The following is a 25,028-nucleotide window of genomic DNA, read 5'->3' as shown; positions in this document are numbered from 1 at the left end:
ACACAGCCCCCTATCCCCACCCCCAATCAACAAACAAGCTGCCTAAAGACTTCCTGAACATACAGCCAACTCTAGGCATGCCTCTTAACATAGGCCTGGCCACTGGAGGGCCAAGACCCAGCTCCACCCACCAAAGGGCAGGCACTGGCCCCTCCCACCAAGAAACTGGCATAAGCCTCTTCAGTTCAGTTACTCAGTTGTGTCTGACTCTTTGCGACCCCATGAATCGCAGCACGCCAGGCCTCCCTGTCCATCACCAACTCCCAGAGTTCACTCAAACTCACGTCCATCGAGTCAGTGATGCCATCCGGCCATCTCATCCTCTGTCGTCCCCTTCTCCTCCTGCCCCCAATCCCTCCCAGCATCAGAGTCTTTTCCAATGAGTCAACTCTTCGCATGAGGTGGCCAAAGTACTGGAGTTTCAGCTTTAGCATCATTCCTTCCAAAGAAATCCCAGGGTTGATCTCCTTCAGAATGGACTGGTTGGATCTCCTTGCAGTCCAAGGGACTCTCAAGAGTCTTCTCCAACACCACAGTTCAAAAGCATCAATTCTTCGGCACTCAGCCTTCTTCACAGTCCAATTCTCACATCCATACCTGACCACAGGAGACTAGCCTTACTCACCAGGAGGGAGCAGAAACCAGAGGCCAGAAAGCTAAAATCTTGCAGCCTGCAGAACTGAGTTTGTAAATGCAAGTCAAAAGCTACCCTGATCCTGGCTCTTAAGTAACAAGAGGGCACTGTACTGCTGGGACTCACAGAATCCCCTAAGAGGGTCACTTGTCCAAGGAGGAGAAATGTAACTAACCAACCACAGAAAGAAAATACAAATAAAAATTTAAAGAAAATGAGATGGCAAAGGAAGATGATCCAGACAAAGGAACAAGATGAAACCTTGGAAGAACATCTAAGTGAAATGGAGATAGGCAGTTTATTTGGGAAAGGGTTCAGAATAATGACTGAAAAGATTATCCAATAACTCAGGAAATGAATGGATGCACAAAGTATTTAATAATTATAAAATAGAAAGAATAGAGTTGGAGAATACAATAACTGAAATGAAAAACGCATCAGAAGGAATTAATGGCAGAACTAAATGAGACAGAAGGATGAATGCGCTGAAGACAGACTGGAACAGAAGAAAAGGGAATGAAAAGAATTGAGGATAGTTCAAGAGACCTCTGGGACAAAGTCCAATGTACTAACATTTACATTATAGGAGTCCCATAGGGAGAAGCAAGAGAGAGCATGCCTAAGAAAACATGTGAAGAGATAATAGCTGAAAACTTCCCTAACATGGGAAAGAAAACAGTCATCCAAACCCAGGAAGCACAGAGAATCCAATAAAGGATTAACCCAAGGAGGAACACATTAAGATACATAGTAACCAATCTGACAAAAATTAAAGTTACAGAGAAAATTTTAAAAGCAACAAGAGAAAAGCAATAAATAATATACAAGGGAACTTCCATAAGGCTCTGCATGACAAAAGGGACAGCTACAATATATCTAAAGTTGTGAAAGGAATAAACCTACAACCAAGAAAGAAAAATGGAGCTGGAGAAATCATGCTCCCTGACTTCAGACTATACTACAAAACCACAGTAATCAAGACAGTATGTTACTGGCATTAAAAACAGAAATATAAATATATAGTACGGGACAGAAAACACAGATTAACCCAAGCACCTATAGCCACCTAATCTTTGACAGTGGAGCCAAGAACATACAATGGAAAAAAGACAGTCTTTTCAATAAGTGGTGCTAGAAAATCTGGATAGCTACATGTAAAGAATAAAACTTGAAGACTCCCTAAAACCACACACAGAAATAAACAAGATGGGCTAAAGAGCTAAATATAAGACCAGATACTATAAAACTCTTAGAGGAAAATACAGAACACTCTTTGACATAAATCATAGCAAGATCTTTTTTGATCCACCTCCTAGAGTGATAAGAATAAAAAGAAAAATTAAACAAATGGGACCTAGCTAAATTTAAAAGCTTTTTTGCACTGCAAAGGAAACCATAAGCAAGATGAAAACATAACCCTCAGAATGGAAGAAAAATATTTGCAAATGAAGCAACTGACAAAGGATTAATCTCCAAAATATACAAACAGCTCACCCACTCCAGTGTTCTTGCCTGGAGAATCCCAGGCACGGGGGAGCCTAGTGGGCTTCCATCTATGGGGTCGCACAGAGTCAGACATGACTGAAGTGACTTAGCAGCAGCAGCAGCAGCTCAATATTTAAAAAAAAAAAATCCAGTCAAAAAAATGGGCTGAAGATATAGATAAGCATTTCTCCAAAGACAACATAGGGCTTCCCAGGTGGTGCAGTGGTAAAGAATTTACCTGCCAATGCAGGAGACGCAGGTTCTATCCCTGGGTTGGGAAGATCCCCTGGAGAAGGAAATGGCAATCCATCCAGTATTTTTGCCTGGAAAATTCCATGGGGTTGCAAAGAGTCAGACATGACTGAGCACACACTTTAAAGAAGACATACAGATGGCCAACAAACATGAAAAGCGGCTCAACATCACTAATTACTAGAGAAATTCAAATCAAAACTACAATGAGATGTCATCTCACACTGGGCAGAATCGCTATTATCAAAAAGTCTACAAGCAATAAATGCTGGAGAGCGTGTGGACAAAAGGGAAGCCCCTTGCACTGTTGCTGGGAATGTAAATTGATACAGCCACTATGGAGAACAGTATGGAGGCTCTTTCAGTTCAGTTCAGTTCCTCAGTCATGTCCGACTCTTTGTGACCCCATGAATTGCAGCACGCCAGGCCTCCCTGTCCATCACCATCTCCCAGAGTTCACTCAGGCTCACGTCCATCAAGTCCGTGATGCCATCCAGCCATCTCATCCTCGGTCGTCCCCTTCTCCTCCTGCCCCCAATCCCTCCCAGCATCAGAGTCTTTTCCAATGAGTCAACTCTTCGCATGAGGTGGCCAAAGTACTGGAGCTTCAGCTTTAGCATCATTCCTTCCAAAGAAATCCCAGGGCTGATCTCCTTCAGAATGGACTGGTTGGATCTCCTTGCAGTCCAAGGGACTCTCAAGAGTCTTCTCCAACACCACAGTTCAAAAGCATCAATTCTTCAGCACTCAGCTTTCTTCACAGTCCAACTCTCACATCCATACATGACCACAGGAAAAACCATAGCCTTGACTAGATGGACCTTAGTCGGCAAAGTAATGTCTCTGCTTTTGAATATACTATCTAGGTTGGTCATAACTTTTCTTCCAAGGAGTAAGCATCTTTTAATTTCATGGCTGCAGTCACCATCTGCAGTGATTTTGGAGCCCCAAAAAATAAAGTCTGACACTGTTTCCACTGTTTCCCCATCTATTTCCCATGAAGTGATGGGACTGGATGCCATGATCTTCGTTTTCTGAATGTTGAGCTTTAAGCCAACTCTTTCACTCTCCTCTTTCACTTTCATCAACAGGCTTTTGAGTTCCTCTTCCCTTTCTGCCATAAGGGTGGTGTCATCGGCATATCTGAGGTTATTGATATTTCTCCCGGCAATCTTGATTCCAGCTTGTGTTTCTTCCAGTCCAGCGTTTCTTATGACGTACTCTGCATATAAGTTAAACAAGCAGGGTGACAATATACAGCCTTGACACACTCCTTAGAAAACTACAAATAGAACTGCTATGTGACCCAGCAATCCCACTCCTGGGTATATACCCAGAAAAACCCATAATTCAAAGACACATGCACCTCAGTGTTAACCGCAGCACTGTTTCCAATAGCCGGGCTGTGAACGCAATCTAAATGTCCATCAGCAGAGGAGTGGGTAAAGGTGTGGCACATATATACAGTGGGACACAACTCAGCCATAAATAGGAAAGAAACTGGGTCTTCTGTGCAGATATGGATGGACCTACAGACTGTCACACAAAGTGAAGTCAGAAAGAGAAAAAAACAAATATTGCATATTAATGCATATATGAGGAATCTGAAAAAATTAGTGTAGATCTTATTTACAAAGCAGAAATAGAAACCCAGATGTAGGGAACAAACGTATGGGTACCAAGGAGAAAACGGGGGATGGGATGAATTGGGAGACTGGGATTAACACGTATACACTACTATGTGATTAATTGATTGCGAGTGGGAATCACAAGGAGCTCAGCTCGATGTTCTGTGATGACCTATATGTGTGATCGGGCAGGGAGGGAAGTGTAAGAGGGAGGGGACATATGTGTACATGCAGGTGATTCACTTCGTTTTATGGCAGAAACTAACATTCTAAAGCAATTATACTCCAATAATAAGACTATTTCACCCTTTCAGATATGATGGAGAAATCAAAAGCTTTACAGACATGCAAAAGCTAAAAGAATTCAGCGCCACCGAACCAGCTGCACAACAAATGTTAAGGGAACTTCTTTAGGTGGGAAAGGTCACAACTAAAAACAAGAAAATTACAAAATGGGAATATTCATGTGTAAAGGCAAACCTATAGCAAAGGTAGGAAATCATCCACACACAAACCAGGAGGGAAGTTAAAAGACAAAAGTAATAAAATCATTTGTATTCACAATAAGCAGTTAAGGGATACACGAAACAATTAAATGTAAAATATCAAAACCAGCAATCATGAAAGGAGGAGAGGACACATGAAGAATACTTAGAATGCATTTGAAATTAAGCAATCAGCAACTTAAAACAATTACATATACATAGACTGATACACCAAAACCTCACTGTAACCATGAACCAAAAATCTATGATCAATATACACATAAAAAGGCATCCAAACACAACACTATAAGATAGTCATCAAATTACAAAGGAAAAGGGAAGGAAAATAGTCCTCCAAAACACCCAGCTAAGTTCTTGTGCTTTGAGCATACATGCTTCCTTCTGCTCAGATCCTGAATAAGGTACTACCCTAGCCACCCAACCCTCCAACCAATCTGGTCAGAATTCAAAGAACCTGGAGTAGCCCTGAGGTTCCTAGACTCACATTGAATATGATTTCGTCTATAATGAACATAATAGTATCGGCCACTGAATTAAGCATCTACTATATCTGTGTCCTCTATTAAACCCTGGACATGCACTTTAATTTGCCTAGGAAGACCATCTGAGGTTAGAGTTACTCAAGTTCACACAAACCCAACCTGGATTCTAGAACCCATGTTCTTTCTGTGGCACTGCTTATGAACAAGGGCTTGTCCACCTGTGTCTCCAGGTTAACACGGCCATTTCCTCCTCTTGGGTGTAGCCCTATCCTGAAGGTAGGCAGTCTTGACCGAGGCTCTGACACTCTCTGAACATTGTCTTATTAGCCTGGAGCGTTGCTCCTTCACGGATGGCTTCCTGGCAACAGGGCCATGTGTGGTCACCGTTCAGGCCAGCACCGCTGGCTCCATCCACACAGAAATGCTAGGTTATAGTTGGTTCACCCAGCCTGATCTACCTGCAATACCTCCTCCATAATAACTGCTGATGAGAGATGTTTGGATGGTCACCTGCTATCAGCCAGCATTACCTTAAGTACCTAAAATTTATGGTTGAACTTGACTGGTATTCATCCACCCTGGACCCTCAGGTTGCCTATCATCCAAGCCCACATCACACCATGGCCACAAGCATTAGCAAATATCCCTTTGGTATGCTGACATAGTAGAAAAGTCCTTATGCAAGAGAAATACCAAGAAACAACAAATGTCAGATGTACACAGAGAGACTCTAGGTTTCCACCGAATCCTGGGTTCACATTGTCAGCGGGAAATTCATCTATAACAGAGGTTTGTAAAATTACGTCAGTGTGATAAAGTTGAAAAAAGTCATGATTGGTGATGTTGAGACAATTAGTCTAAGGTGGTGGCAATTCATTCTATAGGTGCTATACCATACATCAGTTCTTCACCATGCGCATGAAAATCACCTGGGGTCTTGTTACACCATGGACTCTTAACTCTGGACATCTGAGGCAGAGCCTGAGGCTCTGCATTTATAACGAGCATCCCTAACAGGCTGAAAGCCACTGATTCTCAGACTACACTTTGCAGAAGCCCATAGACCTCCTTGATGCACGTTTAAAAAGGAAATAATACAACTAACTTACCAGAATCTAAGCCACACATGTAGGTGTCCATAAAGCTTCCAGCCAAGTCACAGGATCTTACCAGAAAAGCAGTTATTCATAGAGGTAGAAGACCAAGCCCGCACCGACTCTCAGAGCTAAGAGTGTGCAGGAGATGGGGTGGAGAGGACTGGAAACACAGTGAGGAATCCAGAGAGGGAAAGACTAGGCAGCAGTCACTGAAAGAGAAACGACGTTGTTCAATTGAATAAAAAACCCACATCTGAAAAGCAAAGAAGGCAGCCTGAGGGATTCAGCATCAGGACCAGAAATGCTACCTCCAGGACACCAGACTTACTGGCACAGAAAAGGCAAACTTCAACGTCTCAACAACAAGCAATGAAAAGAAATCAGTGCAGGCAAACCAAAAACGCCAGAGCAAGCACAGGGTCACACATGTCCAGAAGGCAAGCAGATAGATTCCCAGATATGGGAAGTGCACTTACCTACTGATCTTCAGCTTCCAGAAGGAACTGGCTGAGGGAAATCAAAGTGTCCTAGTCCCAGAAAAAGTAGCCTGTCCAGGAAGGAATGAAGTAAGGGAGCTGGAAAACTCAGTTAAAGGCTCAGCTTTACTGCCCACATCAAATCTGCTGTAACCTTACATATACTGAACCAAGGAAAAGCATGTATTCCTTCCTACGTGCACGAGGCACAGTCAACACGTATGAGTTAAATGGCTCTAGCTGTGAAAACTGACAAACAGTACGAGGCACGAGGCACGGCTGGTAGAGCTCTGAGTATCAGAGTTCTTGGATCAGCCCGTATCAGCATCACCTGGGAACATGTTAGGACGTGTAAATTCTCGGCCCTGCTCCAGACTTACCAATCAGAAACTGGGGGTGGTGCCTGCAGCCTGTGATTCGACCAGCCCTCCACGTGGTTCTGATGCGCCGCTCACTGCAGTGAAGTCTATCGAAGGCATGGTGGAGAGAGAGGGCAGCTGTGGCCAAGGACGATCATTATAAGTGGGCTTGATAGCGGTGGTTTTAAAGAGCCAGTGAAGACCAAAGCCTGTTTACAGAGAGAAGAAAATCCAGTAGAGATAATGTAAAATAATAAGTAATAAAACGTGCTCAGTGATCAACAGAGTTCCACGATGATATTCCGTGGTAGAGTTTTATCAATGTTGAGGAATCATTCAGCGTGTGTAGGATAATAATGTTTTGATACTGATAAGCAGAAATACCAGGAATGCCAGGAAGGGTCAGTTCACAATACGTGCTTGCAAATTCTCTCTGATGTATTTTCAAAAGATTCACCAAAAAGAAGTGCTACTTGGTGCCCTTGCTTGTGAAGAGATATTCTCCGAGGGGAAAAACAAAGTTGACAAAAGCAAAGCTGGTTGCCTAGTGGGGTCTGTTTGACAAAAAACAGAATTTTGTTTTAAATATGAACACAAGTGTAAGACACAAAACCGGCAAAACACATGGGGCTTTAATTACAGGCATACCTTGTTTTATTGTGCTTTGCTTTATGGTGCTTCAGAGATAGGGCATTATTTACAAATTGAACATTTGTGGCCAGCCTGTCGGCACCATTTTTGTAATGTCCTGTCTCTGAGAATTTTGGTAAGACTCACAATATTTCAAGCTTTTTCACTATGATGGTATCTTAGGTGGTGATCAGTGGTCTCTGATGTTACTACTGTAAAATGATTGCAACTTGCTGAAGGAGCAGATATTGGTGAGCATTTTTCAGTAATAATTTTTAATTAAAAAACCCATGTTGCTATATTCTATAACAGTGAGTAACCTTTATGATATTCTAACTAGGTTAAATTCTTAAATTGCTTCAATTTTGTAGGAACCTTTTCAGATTCATTGGGTAAATTCAAGCCATTCTCTCGGTTCTGTGAACAATCACTGATTGGTGAAAAATGATTAAAATTGCTCCTTTTCACAAGAGTGTTTAAGTGATTTTGATACTCCTAAAGAGATTCTCTAAGTGCCTGGTGCTGAGAATTTATATATAATCATTGTCAACTACAGCATAGTGCAGTATATTTAAGAGCTAAAATGAGTAGTTGTCAATAGAAGCAGATTATTAACAGTTGGGCATAAACTAGTCATTTATAGATTTTAAATTATAGCTTATTTTTCTAAGTCATTTCATATGAACTAGACTGAGTGATATGCTCTGTAGTTTACATTCCCTGTCTATTTCAGTGATACTGAGTAAACCTAGGTAATAGATATTCATGTCATATATGATCTTTAGTTTCTCTCTACTCACATAATCACAGAATCATTTTAAGGGAAGAGATTGTGCAGATTTTGAGTGTAACTCTCACTCTTGAAGGACCACCCAGCCTTTGCTTGGATACTAGAAGCTACAGGGATTCACTACTCACAATATCACCCCTACGGGAGCACTTCTAATCCTTTGAGCATTGTCTGCCTTACCTCCCAGATAAATTCATTGGCTTGAATCTTTGGCTTCTCCCTAAAGTTAAATATAAATGAGTCTGATCCCTCTGTTTTTCTTATATTTCTTTAAATATTTGAAGGCAATTATAAGTATCCCTTTTAGTCTTTTCCAAACAATTCAACGCAAATTCTCTCAAAATGCCTCATAAGACATTGTTTTTAGACCCTACAACTGCTTTAGACAAAGAACGTAGTTTTGTCAGTGTCTGTCTTCAGATGCAAACTCTAAAACAGTCTGACCAAGAGACTGCAAAAGATCCCTCAGGTGAATGAGAAGGTTGGGTGTCACATAATCCCTATGTCCATTGCAGGAAAATAGCAGTTACTTTATTATTCCTTTATTGAGGTAGCTTAACAAAATCCACCTATAACTTAAAATTGTTCACAACTGTTTTTCTCAATGAGATTTCCAACTTCATTTTGGACAAGCTAACGTGTACAATGTAAATTCAAATTGCCTCTTGGTTTATGAATCTGAGCTTTTGAATGGGGAATTATTAAGCTATTACTTTTCACAAGACTTCTCAGGTCACTTTTGATACTCTTGAGAAGAGAATCACCAATAAGTAGAAAAGAACATTTGACAGAGAATGATAGCTTTCTGTAGGAGCGTGAAGGAAAAGGGTGAGTTGGAAGGAAGCATCTTTTAAATAAGGACTAGGTTGTGACTCAATAACCTCAGATATGCAAATGACACCACCCTTATGGCAGAAAGTGAAGAGGAATTAAAAAGCCTCTTGATGAAAGTGAAAGTGGAGAGTGAAAAAGTTGGCTTAAAGCTCAACATTCAGAAAACGAAGATCATGGCATCCGGTCCCATCACTTCATGGGAAATAGATGGGGAAACGGTGTCAGACTTTATTTTTTTGGGCTCCAAAATCACTGCAGATGGTGACTGCAGCCATGAAATTAAAAGACGCTTACTCCTTGGAAGAAAAGTTATGACCAACCTAGATAGTATATTCAAAAGCAGAGACATTACTTTGCCGACTAAGGTCCATCTAGTCAAGGCTATGGTTTTTCCTGTGGTCATGTATGGATGTGAGAGTTGGACTGTGAAGAAGGCTGAGCACCGAAGAATTGATGCTTTTGAACTGTGGTGTTGGAGAAGACTCTTGAGAGTCCCTTGGACTGCAAGGAGATCCAACCAGTCCATCCTAAAGGAGATCAGCCCTGGGATTTCTTTGGAAGGACTGATGCTAAAGCTGAAACTCCAGTACTTTGGCCACCTCATGCAAAGAGTTGACTCACGGGAAAAAACTCTGATGCTGGGAGGGATTGGGGGCAGGAGGAGAAGGGGACGACAGAGAATGAGATGGCTGGATGGCATCACGGACTTGACGGACGTGAGCCTGAGTGAACTCCGGGAGATGGTGATGGACAGGGAGGCCTGGCGTGCTGCGATTCATGGGGTCGCAGAGAGTCGGACACGACTGAGCGACTGAACTGAACTGAACTGAGGTTGTGACTGACGCTGTGGCAATATCAGCACCATGTCTGGAACAAACTACTCTCTGGTCCTCTGCCTTACTTCTTCCTCATCTTTTCACTTCTGCAGCAAAATTACTGGGTCATTCCTTTCCTCATATTTGTGTCCCCAGCTTCCACTTCTATGTTCTCTCAGACCTTCTGGGAAGGATATCCCCTCTTTATAAAGGAGAGTAAGGAACTGCGTGCTTCCCTATAGGAAAGTACTGAGCCTTTCTGTTGTTTCTCAGTGTTTTCGTCTAGACCGTGACTTTCCCACCGGGAGCCTCTTGGTCTTGTCCATTATGAAAGCTGCAAAGACCTCTTTGGAAGCCATCCAAAGAGAATAGGTACATATACTTAAGAGGTGTTTTATTTAGACCTAGAGGGTTATTTATATTTGTCTCCACAAATTCTAGGCGGTATTGATCTATGTACTTGCCGGGGTAAAACAAGACAAGAGACAAATCTTACCACTTAAAAAAAAATTCTCTCATGTGAATAAAGTACAACTAAAATAGCTTTAAAAGCTTCTTCATCCAAATGCATGGCTGATATACCTCGACTGTAAATGCAGGGCACAATGAATTTTGGATCAGTGTTGGCAAACCACCTAAGAGGACATGTCAAGGTCTTTTATAGCACTGTGTAGGCTTCTGAACAGCATTTAGAAGTTTTTTCAATAAATGGTATATGAATTATGAGTCCACCGTTTTTTACTCTAAACTTTCTCCTGAAGAGTACCAAATATGGTGTTTTGGCAATGACTGATTTGGAGGTAAAAAAGAATTTCTTTAAGATGCAGAAAGGTCCAGGGGAAGGCATGAAGTTGGACAAAAATAGGTTTGAAACCTACTTTCATCTTTCATAAAAATAACTTCATGCAATTATATATGCCCTCCAGGCCTCATTTTTTTCTTCTGTTAAATAAAGGTGGTAATCTCTACTTCTAAATGTTGTTGAGGCATATACTAGGTAATAAATCCATAGTTTCCCTCTCTTTCTGCAGCATATATATTTTCTCAAACTTAACAATAAGCTGAAGAATTTATAATGAACTAGGAGATATTTATATTTGAAATGAACAGATTTACATAGATTTTACAAATTTTGTATTCATTAGTACTTCATTTCATTTCTAGTTATGGTCCTTCTCAGTAACTGAAAAAATGACTACATAAACTTAAGCATTAATAACATTAGCACTTGGCTCCTCTCCATCTTGCTACCATTCTTTGGTCATATTCCCATGATTTATTCTCTCCCAGAGAGTGAACAAAGAAAGGAAAGGACATAAAACTTTATTAGCATTTCTGGTAACAAATTTAACTAAGAGACACTTTGAACTGTGGATCAAAATGTGATTGTTCTCGCAATTCAATTCCATTGATAAGTTAAAATCTTTGGAGGCAAGCATAGATACTATCCATGCCAGCATTTCCAACTTTGGAAAAATGGTGATGTAAGTACTGGGGGTGGACTGTACATCTAGGTGGGATAATGACGGCCAGTGATGGTGGGGGACCACTGAGGAGGACATTTCAGTGTTCCTGAATGTCACCACGCCTTCAGGATCATCAGCCTCTGCGCCAATTAAAAATCCACATACAAGTGCTTTAAAAACAAAGAAAATGGTGGCCTTCAGATGAGTGCCAAAATGGCAGTGACATCTTTTGAAATAGCTAACCCGTCCTTTGCCTCCCTGATCCCCTAGAGTGAATGCAGATCACTTTACAAAGCTCTTAGACGGGAAAGGAACACTCACAAAAAGCGAAAAGATACCTGCAGGGAGGGAACAAACGAGAAAGTGAAAAAACAGCAGGAAAAGCTGCCTGAAGAGGTTTCAGTACATCGAAAACTATGAAGTCAGTGAGAAGTTGATCTTTCATTATGGTAACCAGCTGAGAAAATTCTGCCTCTAGCATCTGTTAGGAAGGGTGTGAAAGAGACAAGACTCATTTTGCCAAACTTAGATCCCACTCATTGCTGATAAGTCCTAACTTTGGAAGTAAAAAAATAATCAAGAATTCTGCGCCTGGAGGTTCAATTAACTTTAACATAGTATGGCAGCTTCCTTATTGAATTCTTTCTTTTCCTTGCAATCTTTTCTTTTCCTTTCCTTTCCCTCCCTCCTTCTCTCCCTTCCTTCTTTACAGCTCTCTCACAACATACAAGGATCACCTTGAAATGAAATTCCTTATATTCCAAATGCAGACTTTCTTCTCTAGCTAAGAGTTAATATGCATTTCTTGAGCAGGAACAGTGACTATATTGGGGTTTAACATACCCCTTTACTCACAAGAAGAAAACAATGGTCCAAGATGATTTTGTTCATCATATGTATATATATATATACACACACAGCAAGTATAACATTATGATCTTGAAAAAGGAAAGGAATTAATCAAGAAAAGCTGTTAGAAGGGGTAGCCCAAAGAATTAATTTAAATACATTATTGATACTATATGTAATATAGATAACTAACAAGGAGATGCTGTCTAGCACAGGGAACTCTATATAATCCACTGTGATGACCTGAATAGGAAGGAAATCCAAAAGAGAGGGGGTGTATATATATGCATGGCTCATTCATTTTGTTGTACAGTAGAAACTAAGACAACACTGCAAAGCAACTACACTCTAATAAAAAATAATTTAAAAGGGAAAAAATGCAGAGGTAAGTGCAGGATGTTAATAGGAAGTGAGTGAAAGTCGCCCAGTTGTGTCCGACTCTTTGTGACCCCATGGACTATACAATCCATGGAATTCTCCAGGCCAGAATGCTGGAGTGGGTAGCTATTCGCTTCTCCAGGGGATCTTCTGGACCCAGGAATCGAACTAGGGTCTCCTGCATTGCAGGCAGATTCTTTACCGGCAGGGAATCTCTAAAAGGAAGTACTGAAGAGGATCTCATTAAAATGTTTGCAACAATGCTCACACAATACGGAGGGTGCAGTCCAGTTGTGGGGGAACATAAAACATTTATCTGGACCAAGGTGGCAATTAGAATAAGATTTAGAAAAGTGAAATAATGGCCTTTATTGCAACACAGACATGAGAAACCTGTTTCCAGGCAAGAAACAATGAAAACATATAATGGCGATGAACTTTAAACATTCTATATTAGAAATCCAAATATCAGATTTTCCTCATTTGATTTTAGAGCGGTGTTTGTAATGTTTTTCATGCTCACAGGAAAATTCTTAATCTTTCCTTGAATAACTAAAGACAGGAACTGGAGCTAGCAATACCAACGGTATCATACTGAATTATGATCCATAATGGGGCACAGATGTACATTTGATGTTCCATCTACTTCAGTTTATCACAGTAGGATGAATTACATCTTTGGATTTTGGAGTTGGTTGATACAAACTTCCTTCTGTTCTGGGCTACATTCCTATGCGTGCAACATTCATTCAACTTGTTAATAAAGTGCATCTGTAATTTTGAGTATCTTCTCAAAACCATGTTTTCTTAGCTCCTTCTTCCTGGGATCTCGAACAATAATTATTTGTTTTCAGATTCTTGTGTTACCAGGATAAATTTAGCAATAGAGTTTTTATATGTATAAGCAGGTTTGCATAGATTTCAGTATATATTCACAGAAGAAAACAGCTATATTTAAGGGCTTCCCTGATAGCTCATTTGGTAAAAAATCTGCCTGCAATGCCGGAGACCCTGGTTCGATTCCTGGGTCAGGAAGATCTGCTGGAAAAGGGATAGGCTACCCACTCCAGTATTCTTGGGCTTCCCTTGTGTGGCTCAGCTGGTAAAGAATCTGCCTGCAATTGTGGGAAACCTGGGTTCAATTCCTGAGTTGGGAAGATCCCCTGGAGAAGGGAAAGGCCACCCACTTTAGTATTCTGGCTGAGAGAATTCTATGGACTATATATTTAACAAAAGAACAGAACAGACTGTATAACAGAAGAAAACAGTCATATTTAGGGTTAGAATATTCAGTTCACCAGCTGGAAATAAGCAATGAATGATCATAATTTGAATGAATTTTTTCAGTTTCCTATGAATTAGTATCCACATGTAGATACTGGCAATGAGATATAACACAGTGCTTTCTGATGATCTTATAAACTTTAACCCAGGGTGTATTGGTTGTGAAAAATGAGTTCATTGAGAATAAGTGATTCTTGGTGTCAAATATAGCCTTTCCCACTATCCCAACTCCATATCATCAGCTAATTACCAATGCCTTTCAAATCACAGGTTCAATCCTAACTACTTCTCTTAGCCCTAACGTCTAAATATATATGCTTTTATTAATATAAATATTTTGACCTTCCAGAGGATTTTTATTGTTGTTAAAGTTTGCTTCATATCATTAAATGTGCTTGTTTGGCATTCCTCTAATATCACCAGAAGTATGTTTTAATGTACTTTAGACTATTTCTCCGGAGAAGGCGATGGCACCCCACTCCAGTACTCTTGCCTGGAAAATCCCATGGATGGAGGAGCCTGGTAGGCTGCAGTCCATGGGGTCGCTACTAGTCGGACAAGACTGATTGACTTCACTTTCACTTTTCACTTTCATGCATTGGAGAAGGAAATGGCAACCCACTCCAGTGTTCTTGCCTGGAGAATCCCAGGGATGGGGGAGCCTGGTGGGCTGCCGTCTCTGGGGTCACACAGAGTCGGACACGACTGAAGTGACGCAGCAGCAGCAGCAGCAGCAGCAGCAGCAGCAGCAGCAGCAGCATGCTACCTAAAATGGTCTTTTTCCTCCAGGTTGTGGATCTTTCTAACCTGGATCCTGTTTCAGACCCCAGCTAGCATTCCCATCTCTGAAAGTCTGTCCCACCAGAGCCCACAGGCAACACACTCTCTGAGTTCCCAGACACAGATGGTCCCCATCTCTCACTTATCACATTATTCCTTTTATTGTTATATTTTATCCCCATATATCTCATCCTCCAAAATAAGCCCTGTAATGTTAGAGATTACAGTTTTATATCTCTTCTGTTTGTCATGGCCTGGTAGACTATTTTGCATATAGTATATGAACAATTAATATTTGTTAGTAACTATACTGACACTGACTCGATGGACATGAGTTTGAGTAAACTCCGGGAGTTGGTGATGGACAGGGAAGCCTGGCATGCTGCGATTCATGGGGTCCCAAAGAGTCAGACACGACTGAGCGACTGAACTGGAACTGGAACTGGAATACTGATAACTAGACTTCCAGACATTAACTAAGCAATCTACAGCAGGGAGAGAATCAAATCTCAATATTATTATTCAAAAAGAAGAACTAAGTAAGAAAATTCCAAAAATCTAAGAAAATATTTCTGGCTTTTTAAACTACAGCTCGAAGCTTATCACTCTGAACTTCTCCTTCTAACTCCTGCAATATAGAATCAGTTCCTTACAATTAGAATAGATTATGCATCAAATGCCATAAATTATGAAAGCAAATTTTAGCTTTACGTTGAAATTCTTAGACATTACTAGTAGCATTTTCTCATTTACTTGTCAAACTTTTTTTTTTTAATTATCAAATGCTTGCTTATTTTTTGTTGAGCAATTAGGCTTCTTACATTGCCCTGAATACATACAACCCCATCAGAAACAACTTTATAAGCCTAATAACAGCTTTCATGCAACACATCAGACCCTGCTATTTTGAAAAATGACATGACCATAATGAGGTCCTTTAATCTGAACTTTTTGAAGAGTTACTAAGAGAGATGAATAAATATACTGATAGAAATTTTTATCACTATACTGGTCTGAACATATAATTATTAAGTCTTTTTAGATTAAAAAAAAGTTTTTGAATCTTACAGTTCTGAACCTATCTTATATGTTTTTCAGTGTGAATCCATAGAAAATTTGGTTATATGGATTGGTTGTGATTTTATGCCTTATTTTGTGCTAACAAGACTCATTCTTTGTCTCAAAAGTCCTTATAATTTTGAACGCAAAATTACAAAGCATATGGGAATTGAATAATCTATCAATTATGCATGGAGCAGCAGTTCACACCTCAGGAATTTCTTTTGCACGTAAAGGGACTTCAAGGGGGCCTTTCTATTGTCTATTTTACAAGCAGGAATTTATATTTTGTGATAAAATAATGCACACACACACAAACACAGAGACCTTTTGTTTAAGTGTCTACATGAAAATGAATAAGAAAATAAGCTAATTCTAGAAACTATCCAATTAATGATTGCTGGTTGAATATATGCACTTACATTTCATCCTGAAACTCCACCAAATGATACTAAAGAATAAAAAAAAAAAAATAGATAAACACACAGTAAAAAGAGAATGGACAAGAAGTGTCGACAGTTTTTGGAAGACAGAAAGTAGACAGAGGATTAGCAAGTGATTTAGAAAAATGGAAAAACCTAAAACTTATGATCATGCAGTGGGTTCCAGTGTGCATGGAACCCTTTGGAAAGTCAGGATTTAGAAGGAGGAGGAGTATGTGAGGTCCAGGATTGAAAATGGGAAGAACTGAATGATCTGTTCAAGAGGAAGTTAGATTGTGCTGAGGCTCTTCCTTTAGTCTGTGCAACCATACTTCTCCTCTGAATAGGTTATACCTTTGAAGCACACGTTGCTGTTGTTTAGTTGCTAAGTCTTGTGGGACTCTATAGCCCACCAGGCTCCTCTGTCCATGAGATTTTCCAGGCGAGAATACTGGCGGTACAAGCTAAGTTTCTGAATTCATGAGCATTAAATTAAAGGCTGTATAGTGAAAAAAAAGCCTGCATATTATGTAGCAAAACCATCAGTTCCTCTCCATTCAACCCAGGAAGGCTGTGGTCTGGTGTGTAGCCATAGATTAGCTGGAAGACCCAGAACAAAGTTATACCAGTCTCTACAAATGGAGCACTTGGAAGGCGGTGCCCAGTAATCATGTGTGAAAGACACCAGCTGATTAGCCCACTGATGCATGACAAAATGCCAATCAAGTTTTAGTTTCTCTTTGGTAAGAACTTTCATGAGAGAGTTCTAAGGAACAGCTCAAATAGGAAAGTCAGAAAAAAAAATAAACATAATAGAAAGTCTTCAGGGTGTTCCCACTGGCTCTTCCCTCTGCTTGGAATGCTGTTCCCATACCTGCTCTCTTTACTCCTACACTTCATGCAGAGCCCTGTGCAAATACAAAATAATGAGACATCTTTTCTTACTAATATATGTAATATTGCATTACCCTCCCCCCAGCACCGAATTCTTTGTTACTCTATTTCTTTACTTGAGTTTATATCTCTGCATATATTAACCATTACATAGATATTTTCATACATTTATATATTTGTTATCCATTTCACCCACTGCAAAATTAACACTCATGAAGGTAGGAACATTGCCTAGGGCACATGATAGATCCTTAATAATTACTGTTAATATTCTTTATTTATCTGATTACTTATTTAGTAAAAATAAGTAACTTTGATAAATCTAAAACAATGTAGGAAACACAATTTAAAATATTAAGTATGCAGAAGATAAGAAAAGTTATAGCCAGGAAACAATTCAACAATGTTAACTATATAAAATCAATAATTGGAGAAGAATTAGCTCTTGAAAGTTCAAAGTATTAAAAATTAAAGATATAGTTCTATAAGTTTGAGAAGACTTGGTAAAGAAAATCTCCAAGAGACTAAAGAGAAATGTAAGATATGTAAGAGATCAATCCTGGAAGACGGATAGGAATTTGTCTGAAAGGAACTGACTGCAGTAACAGAAAAAGTCGAGGGGAGGGAACCACTAAAGGTATAATGTAGGTTGACTTCTAAAATGAAAGTAAATGGCTCTTGGATGGAAAGACCCTCCAGATGCTCTACAAACTAAGTGAAAAAGAAACCCATCAGGATACTGTCTTACTGAAGTTCAGAATTTGAAGCTAAAAATTTTTATATAAATAAACCTTTAAAATATAACAGGGAACCAAAATATATGACAGAGTACATAAACACTTTAAAACCTAAAAAACCTTCATATTATATTATTAATAAATAAGTAAATATTCAGTGAAACTACAAAAAACTTTCATGAGAATAATAACACTAAAATCAAGATACTAATTATCTGTGGAGAGAGAGAGAGGGAAATCATATTTAGGAAAACCTCAGATGAGGCATCATTTACATGTATAAAATTTTATTTAAAAATGTCTTAAAGCAAATATAACGTAAGATTTAATGAAACTGAGTGGTGGGTATAATGGTTTTTTCAGACTATCTTATGCACTTTTTGATGTTTTTGAACTATTTCACTTTTTGAAACAAAAAGACACAAGAGAACAAAAGAATGAAAGGTTACATAAAAAATACAGGGAACAAAATGACATCAGATTTATTAACTGTAATAACAGAAAGTAGAACATAACGGAGAAATGTCCACACAGTTCTGAGAGAAAATGATTTTCAACAAAAAAGAATATATCCAACCAAAATATCAGTCAATTAATATAAAGTTAAGGTAAAAACACTCCAGACTAAGTCATTCACCTATTCTTAAAAATAACTAGTGAATTATGTACTTTGTGAAATGAGAGCAAACCAAGTAAGAGAAAGGTATGAGAGGTGTTAAGAAAAAAATGCACCGGTCACTTATTAAAAATGGCAAGATAGATTTTATTTTAACTGCTACAGTAGAGAAGAGAGACTTAAGTATAGAGCTGAACTCCATGTCTGCAAAATTGATAATCTAGATGAAACGGACTGAAACAGACACATTGCTTTAAAGTCGCAAACTACCAAAAGTCACACAAGAAGAAATAGGCCTATATCCATTTAATATACTGAATGTAAATATGTATGTTCAATATTTATATCAATTAATAACTTTTCAAAACAGAAAGCCCCAGGCCCAGAGGGGTTCACTGGTGAATTCTACCAAGCATTTAAGAAATAAATTGTCTCAATTTTCTGCAGTCTGTTCTGGAAGATAGAAGCAAATGGAAAACTCCCTAACTGATTTTATGAGTTGGTGTTAATCTAGTGCCAAACCCACGTAACAACATTACAAAAAATTACGTATCAATACCTATACAAATATAGATGCAAATATCCTCAACAAAATGTTTTCAAACAAAATTCAACAATGTACAAAAATAACTACACAGCACAACCAAGTGGGATTTATACTACACTGATTCACCATCAAAAATCAACTAATGCAATAAAAACCAGACTCTTCGTTTGACCACTTAACGGTAGCTCCAGTCATAAGCTTTATTTCGAAATTCATCTTGCCAGTGCATGAAAGTGAAAAGTGAAAGTGAAGTTGCTCAGTTGTGTCCAACTCTTAGCGACCCCATGGACTGTAGCCCACCAGGCTCCTCCATGCATGGTATTTTCCAGGCAAGAGTACTGGAGTGGAGTGCCATTGCCTTCTCCGAGTCAGAAACCAGTCTCTTGTATATCCCAGGTTCCAAGGACATTTTGAAGCCTTTCTCAATAGGCTTGAAGAAAAAAGAAATTATCCCCTCCCCCACCACCACCACTCTATGGAGATGATGAGACTCATAACATAGTTCAGACTATAGTCTATAGGGTCACAGAGAGTCGGACACGACTGAAGTGACTTAGCACATTAAAAGGGGAATACTCTTTCCCCTCCCCAAATTCCCTGATCAGTTATGTTCAACGCTTTCGTAAGTTCAGTTTAAGTGGACATATCTTAATATTTTCTATTAAGCACTTCATTTTGGAATAAGAGTAGCTGGCATCTATGATTATCTTCCAGCTTTACCACTGAAATAATTCCATTTCCACCACTGAAACGCTCTGTTAGAAATCATCTTCCCTCATGACTTGTTAAATACTAAGATGTATCTGCGCATTTCTTCTAACCATTCTCTTGCTAGAAAACAACATTTGTCCCTGTGCTACTGATAGCTCCACATTTGTGTATGTGATTTCAAGCTCTGTAGCGCAGACACTACCTTCATTCCATTTGTAGCTACACATCACCTAACATGCTATACCTCATCTAAAGAGTTGTTGACTTAACTATCTTCACCCTTCAATAATTTGCTAAGGATATTTTCTAAGAAATATTATGACCAATCTTATAGTGGAAGTGGGCAAGATTGGAAAGATCCTGATTTTCTAAAATAACAATGGAGGGGCAAGCTACATTGTTTTATTAAGTAAAGGTCTTACATATTTTACCACTAACCACAATATTATGTTCAGTTCAGTTCAGTCGCTCAGTCGTGTCCGACTCTCTGCGACCCCATGAATTGCAGCACGCCAGGCCTACCTGTCCATCACCAACTCCCAGAGTTCACTCAGATTCACGTCCATCGAGTCCGTGATGCCATCCAGCCATATCCTCCTCAGTCGTCCCCTTCTCCTCCTGCCCCCAATCCCTCCCAACATCAAAGTATTTTCCAATGAGTCAACTCTTCGCATGAGGTGGCCAAAGTACTGGAGCTTCAGCTTTAGCATCATTCCTTCCAAAGAAATCCCAGGGTTGATCTCCTTCAGAATGGACTGGTTGGATCTCCTTGCAGTCCAAGGGACTCTCAAGAGTCTTCTCCAACACCACAGTTCAAAAGCATCAATTCTTCGGTGCTCAGCCTTCTTCACAGTCCAACTCTCACATCCATACATGACTACTGGAAAAACCATAGCCTTGACTAGATGGACCTTAGTCAGCAAAGTAATGTCTCTGCTTTTGAATATGCTATCTAGGTTGGTCACAACTTTCCTTCCAAGGAGTAAGCATCTTTTAATTTCATGGCTGCAGTCACCATCTGCAGTGATTTTGGAGCCCAAAAAAATAAAGTCTGACACTGTTTCCACTGTTTCCCCATCTATTTGCCATGAAGTGATGGGACCGGATGCCATGATCTTCATTTTCTGAATGTTGAGCTTTAAGCCAACTTTTTCACTTTCCTCTTTCACTTTCATCAAGAGGCTTTTTAGTTCCTCTTCACTTTCTGCCATAAGGGTGGTGTCATCTGCATATCTGAGGTGATTGATATTTCTCCCGGCAATCTTGATTCCAGCTTGTGTTTCTTCCAGTCCAGCGTTTTTCATGATGTACTCTGCATATAAGTTAAATAAGCAGGGTGTTTTGCCAGACTGATGTACAGTTTTAACATTTAAAATGTGTAATGCAAGTTAGTCACTTTAGTCGTGTCCAGCTGTCTGTGACCACATGGACTGTAACCTGCCAGGCTCTTCTCTCCATGGAACTCTCCAGGCAAGAATACTGGAGCAGAGAGCCATTCTCTTCTCCAGAAGATCTTCCCAACCCAGGGATCAAACCAGGATCTCCTGCATTTGCAGGCAGATTCTTTACACTCTGAGTCACCAGGTAAGCCCCTTAAAAAATGTACGAAAGGTAAATATTCTAAGGGAGAGGAAAATAGCACTTTTAAGATGAACTTCAGTTGACAAAATAGTTAAAACCACTCCCATTGTAATACTTACAAGTTCTAAAAGCTAAGATTTTTCAGTATAACAATGTAAGTCTGACAGTTTTACTAATAATACTCTTATTTATATTATTGTAGTCAGGCAAACCTTCATAAATGAAATTAACGGACACATATTTTCCGGGTGGAACTTTGACTTTAGATCTAGCTACTTTTCTCCCTATAAAATGACAACACACTCCCGTGTTCCTGCCGGGAAAATTCCATGGACAGAGGAGACTGGCAGGCTATAGTCCATGGGGTCTCAAAGAATTGGACACAACTGAGCACATTTGCTCTTTGTGTGTATAAAATACAGCAAGGGAAGGGGAAAAAAACACATTTCAAAATGGGAAACTAAAGCAAATCAGTCCAAATAAGCTAACATTTGTGAAGTAATTCTCATCCTTTTAAATTGTCTTCTTGCAGGAAACAGACCTTATCCTGACTTTTAATATTTCAATGCACCGATCTTGGTGGATGGAGAATGGACCAGGATGTACGGTGACATCAGTGACTCCTGCCCCAGACTGGGCGCCAGAAGACCATCGCTACATCACGGTCTCAGGGTGTTTTCTGGAGTACCAGTACATAGAAGTGGCTCACAGTTCCCTCCAGATTGTCCTCGCAGTAAGTGTTGACAGCCAACCACTCCTTCTAGTGTTTCCCGAATTGTTTTATTTCTGTGTATACTCAGCACACGCAGTTGGAACCTGTGGATAGAAGGTGGCTGTGTGCTTTTTCCTAATCACTGCCACTTTTAACAGGGATTTGTCAGGTTAAACCAGGCTATGTCATGGACCGAGTGATTCTTTCTGGGTATGCTGTTCATTCTGGGAATTCCCTTCTCCCTTAAAATCTTCTTCTTAGATTTCCCCCAGGTACCATCCATCATCTTTTATCACCGTCTCTCTTTTTCAAAACAATTCAGCTTTTCTATGAATTCTACTTCTAGATTATCACACCCCTATTTTTCATAGTATTCTGCCAATAAATAATGCTCCCTCTACAGGAAGAAAGTTGGAGTTATAAATAATTCCTTTGTTTTTGTATATTTATAGAACACATTTGTATAATATATTACTATGTTATATAAAACATTTTTTACATTATATTCCTATGATAAAGAGATTAACACCTCCGTTTCTTGAGAAGAACTTTCGCTAATACTAAATGTGTAATTTTGTGGGATTCATAAAGTTAAGGCAACTTTATTATACATGTCTCCATTTATTACAGATCATGTATGCAGATCTATGTGTATTTTCTTAGGCTCTATGTAGATCTTCAGTTGAGGTCCACAGTCTTAATTTTTAACAACAAATAATACAAATAGAATCTTTTTTTTACCTTTCTTTAGTTAATTACTTTGAGAATGACAGTAACTCACAATTCTTAAATAACAGGACATAAAATGTTCTGGGTAGAATGGTACCAGCTGGTTCATATAAAACTCTTCAGGAATTTTAAAAAAGTACATAAGTGTGTGTATTAGATTATATAACTAATAGATAGTTATTATATTGTTTAATGAGGAATATATCTAAACATACATATACACATATAATTATATACTATATATGCAGTGCTGTGAGCACTTCCCAAGCTTCTGTGACTGAAAACCACAGAGGTTTATTCTTATGGGTGAGCAAGAAGTTTGACCAATCACTGGTTGCTAAGGAAACAAGGATAGGAGACAGCCACCATCTCAGTCATCATGGCTGCCATGCCAGATGGCAGGAAGAGGTCTGAAGTGTCTACACTGGCACAAAAATGCTCCTGCTTGAGAGAGGGAGCTCACTGCCCACAGCTCATCGTCCAGAACTAGACCCAGATTCCTACCCAATCACAAATCAGCCAGAAAGGAGGAAGAACTGTAAATATTTGAGGAGCAGCATAAATTATTTCCACAATATTTGAATTACGTTCTTGGCTAAAGCACTGAGTGATCTCCCTTGAATGTGTCCAACCTGAAGCACTTCTTAATTTTAAAAAAAAAGCTTCCATGATAGTTTTAAATTCTATAACTGTTCATTTTTATCATATTTAAGTAAAGTGAGATTTGATGGAATGGAACTAGTCATTTCATTATGTAAAATTCATTTAGGTGAAGCATTCATTCTCATATGGGAAAAGTAAAATATTTCTGGTATTTAGTGACAGATAAAATGTCTTCCTACATGTTACAGAGGAATTTTAGAGAAAATGTTTCTTCCTTGTTCCTTCCTTGAAACTCCCTTTTTATCTTTTTTTTTAACTGTGTCCATAATTTTTGGAAAACTTCCATAGATGTGTCAAGGATGATGTAAATGTATAGTCTGTGTGCATGGATAGTTAAATATATGACTATTTTAGAGAGTTATTTGAATTAATGTGTGTATGAATAAACTATACTCACAGATTTATTAAACTGCCGTGAAATTCTGGTTCACAGATAATTTGCTGACATTTGGACATGGAAACATGTGTTGAGGCTAACATACTGCCCAAAGAAAAAAATATTTTTACATAAGTAAAAATCATCTGTAAAAGCAAAGTGGCTAGAGTGTAGAGAAGATGGATGGAGTGTCTCTAAGAGCAGATGAGACCAATATATCAAGCTGCTGGTTCTCCATCCTCCTGTCGACACTGCCCCCAGCTGAGTGGAGCAATAGTTTGCGCAGGTCATCACAGGATGCGGCATCTTCACCTCTGCCCTTTCCACCTGCTCTTCCTTCTGGGGGAGTTCTTTTGCTATGCTGACTGGATCACCTGAGAGAGTAAGTCAGCAGCCCAAGCCAGTTTTTTGGAAAAGTTTCCATACACTTTCTATCTTTGGGTTTGTTATTGTCTAGCCAGCCTTGGGCTGAAAGCATCTGCTATGTAGAAAACCTAGCTCATCTTAACTAGTTTTTTAGAATGCAAACCAAAACAGGGTTGATCTTGAACAATCTGCTCTGCCCAGTTAGCAGAAGCCTTCCAACTAAATATGTTCGTACAGTCATTCTGATCACTTCTTTTGCCCTGTTTAAGGCATGCTGCTTGCAGTCCATGGGATTGCTAAGAGTGGGACCCGACTTACTGACTCGACAACAACAAGGGATGAAACAGCGGCTTGAATCTCTGCTTCTCTGCTTCTCCCCTTCTCCTGTTACTCAAATCATCCTCCTGAAAACACAATGTTTAGTTCAGTCCAGTCCAGTGAACATTTCCTGAGTGATGTTCCCTGCTGGCATCTAGAGAAACAAATGACAGCATCTCTGACCTTGAGGCTGTCAAGGTCAGAAATGGGCATAGTTCCTCAGGGTACACACCCAGGGCAGACAGGCACACCTCGGGAACGTGGTACACAAACGTGGCTTGTGGTGTTTATGGCATCATCTTGGCTTCTTAGCTCTGTCCTGCTTTTTGTGGTCAGCTAAACTCCCACACTTCTCTTTCACCTGTCTTTGAAGCTACCCTCTCTTCCAGGATATCTGGCTTAGATCTGCTTTCATAAATGGCTGCTGTTCCAGCAACGGCTCTTGATTAACTCCAAATCTCTCCAGCTCTTTTTCTCCACCTTCACTCAGCCTCTCTTTCACAGATTCCTAACCCCTGGCACGCCTGTCACCCCATTGTTCGGTTTCCTGCC

The 25,028-nt window shown here is 39.5% G+C and overlaps 1 protein-coding gene across 1 annotated transcript in view; it reads left to right on the top strand.

The window, feature by feature from the left end:
- Positions 1 to 25,028, top strand: part of NKAIN2 (sodium/potassium transporting ATPase interacting 2) — a 644,621-nt gene that overhangs the window by 452,625 nt on the left and 166,968 nt on the right. Inside the window, exon 5 of the mRNA XM_052646092.1 lies at positions 21,845 to 22,045. Within this exon, the coding sequence (XP_052502052.1) occupies positions 21,845 to 22,045 (201 nt within the window). The remainder of the gene's footprint in view (positions 1 to 21,844; positions 22,046 to 25,028) is intronic.

Source organism: Budorcas taxicolor, chromosome 9, assembly GCF_023091745.1.
Source record: "Budorcas taxicolor isolate Tak-1 chromosome 9, Takin1.1, whole genome shotgun sequence".
In the NCBI taxonomy this organism is placed as follows: domain Eukaryota; kingdom Metazoa; phylum Chordata; class Mammalia; order Artiodactyla; family Bovidae; genus Budorcas; species Budorcas taxicolor.
The sequence above is the reverse complement of the archived record's forward strand: the minus strand, read 5'-3'. Positions and strand labels throughout refer to the sequence as shown.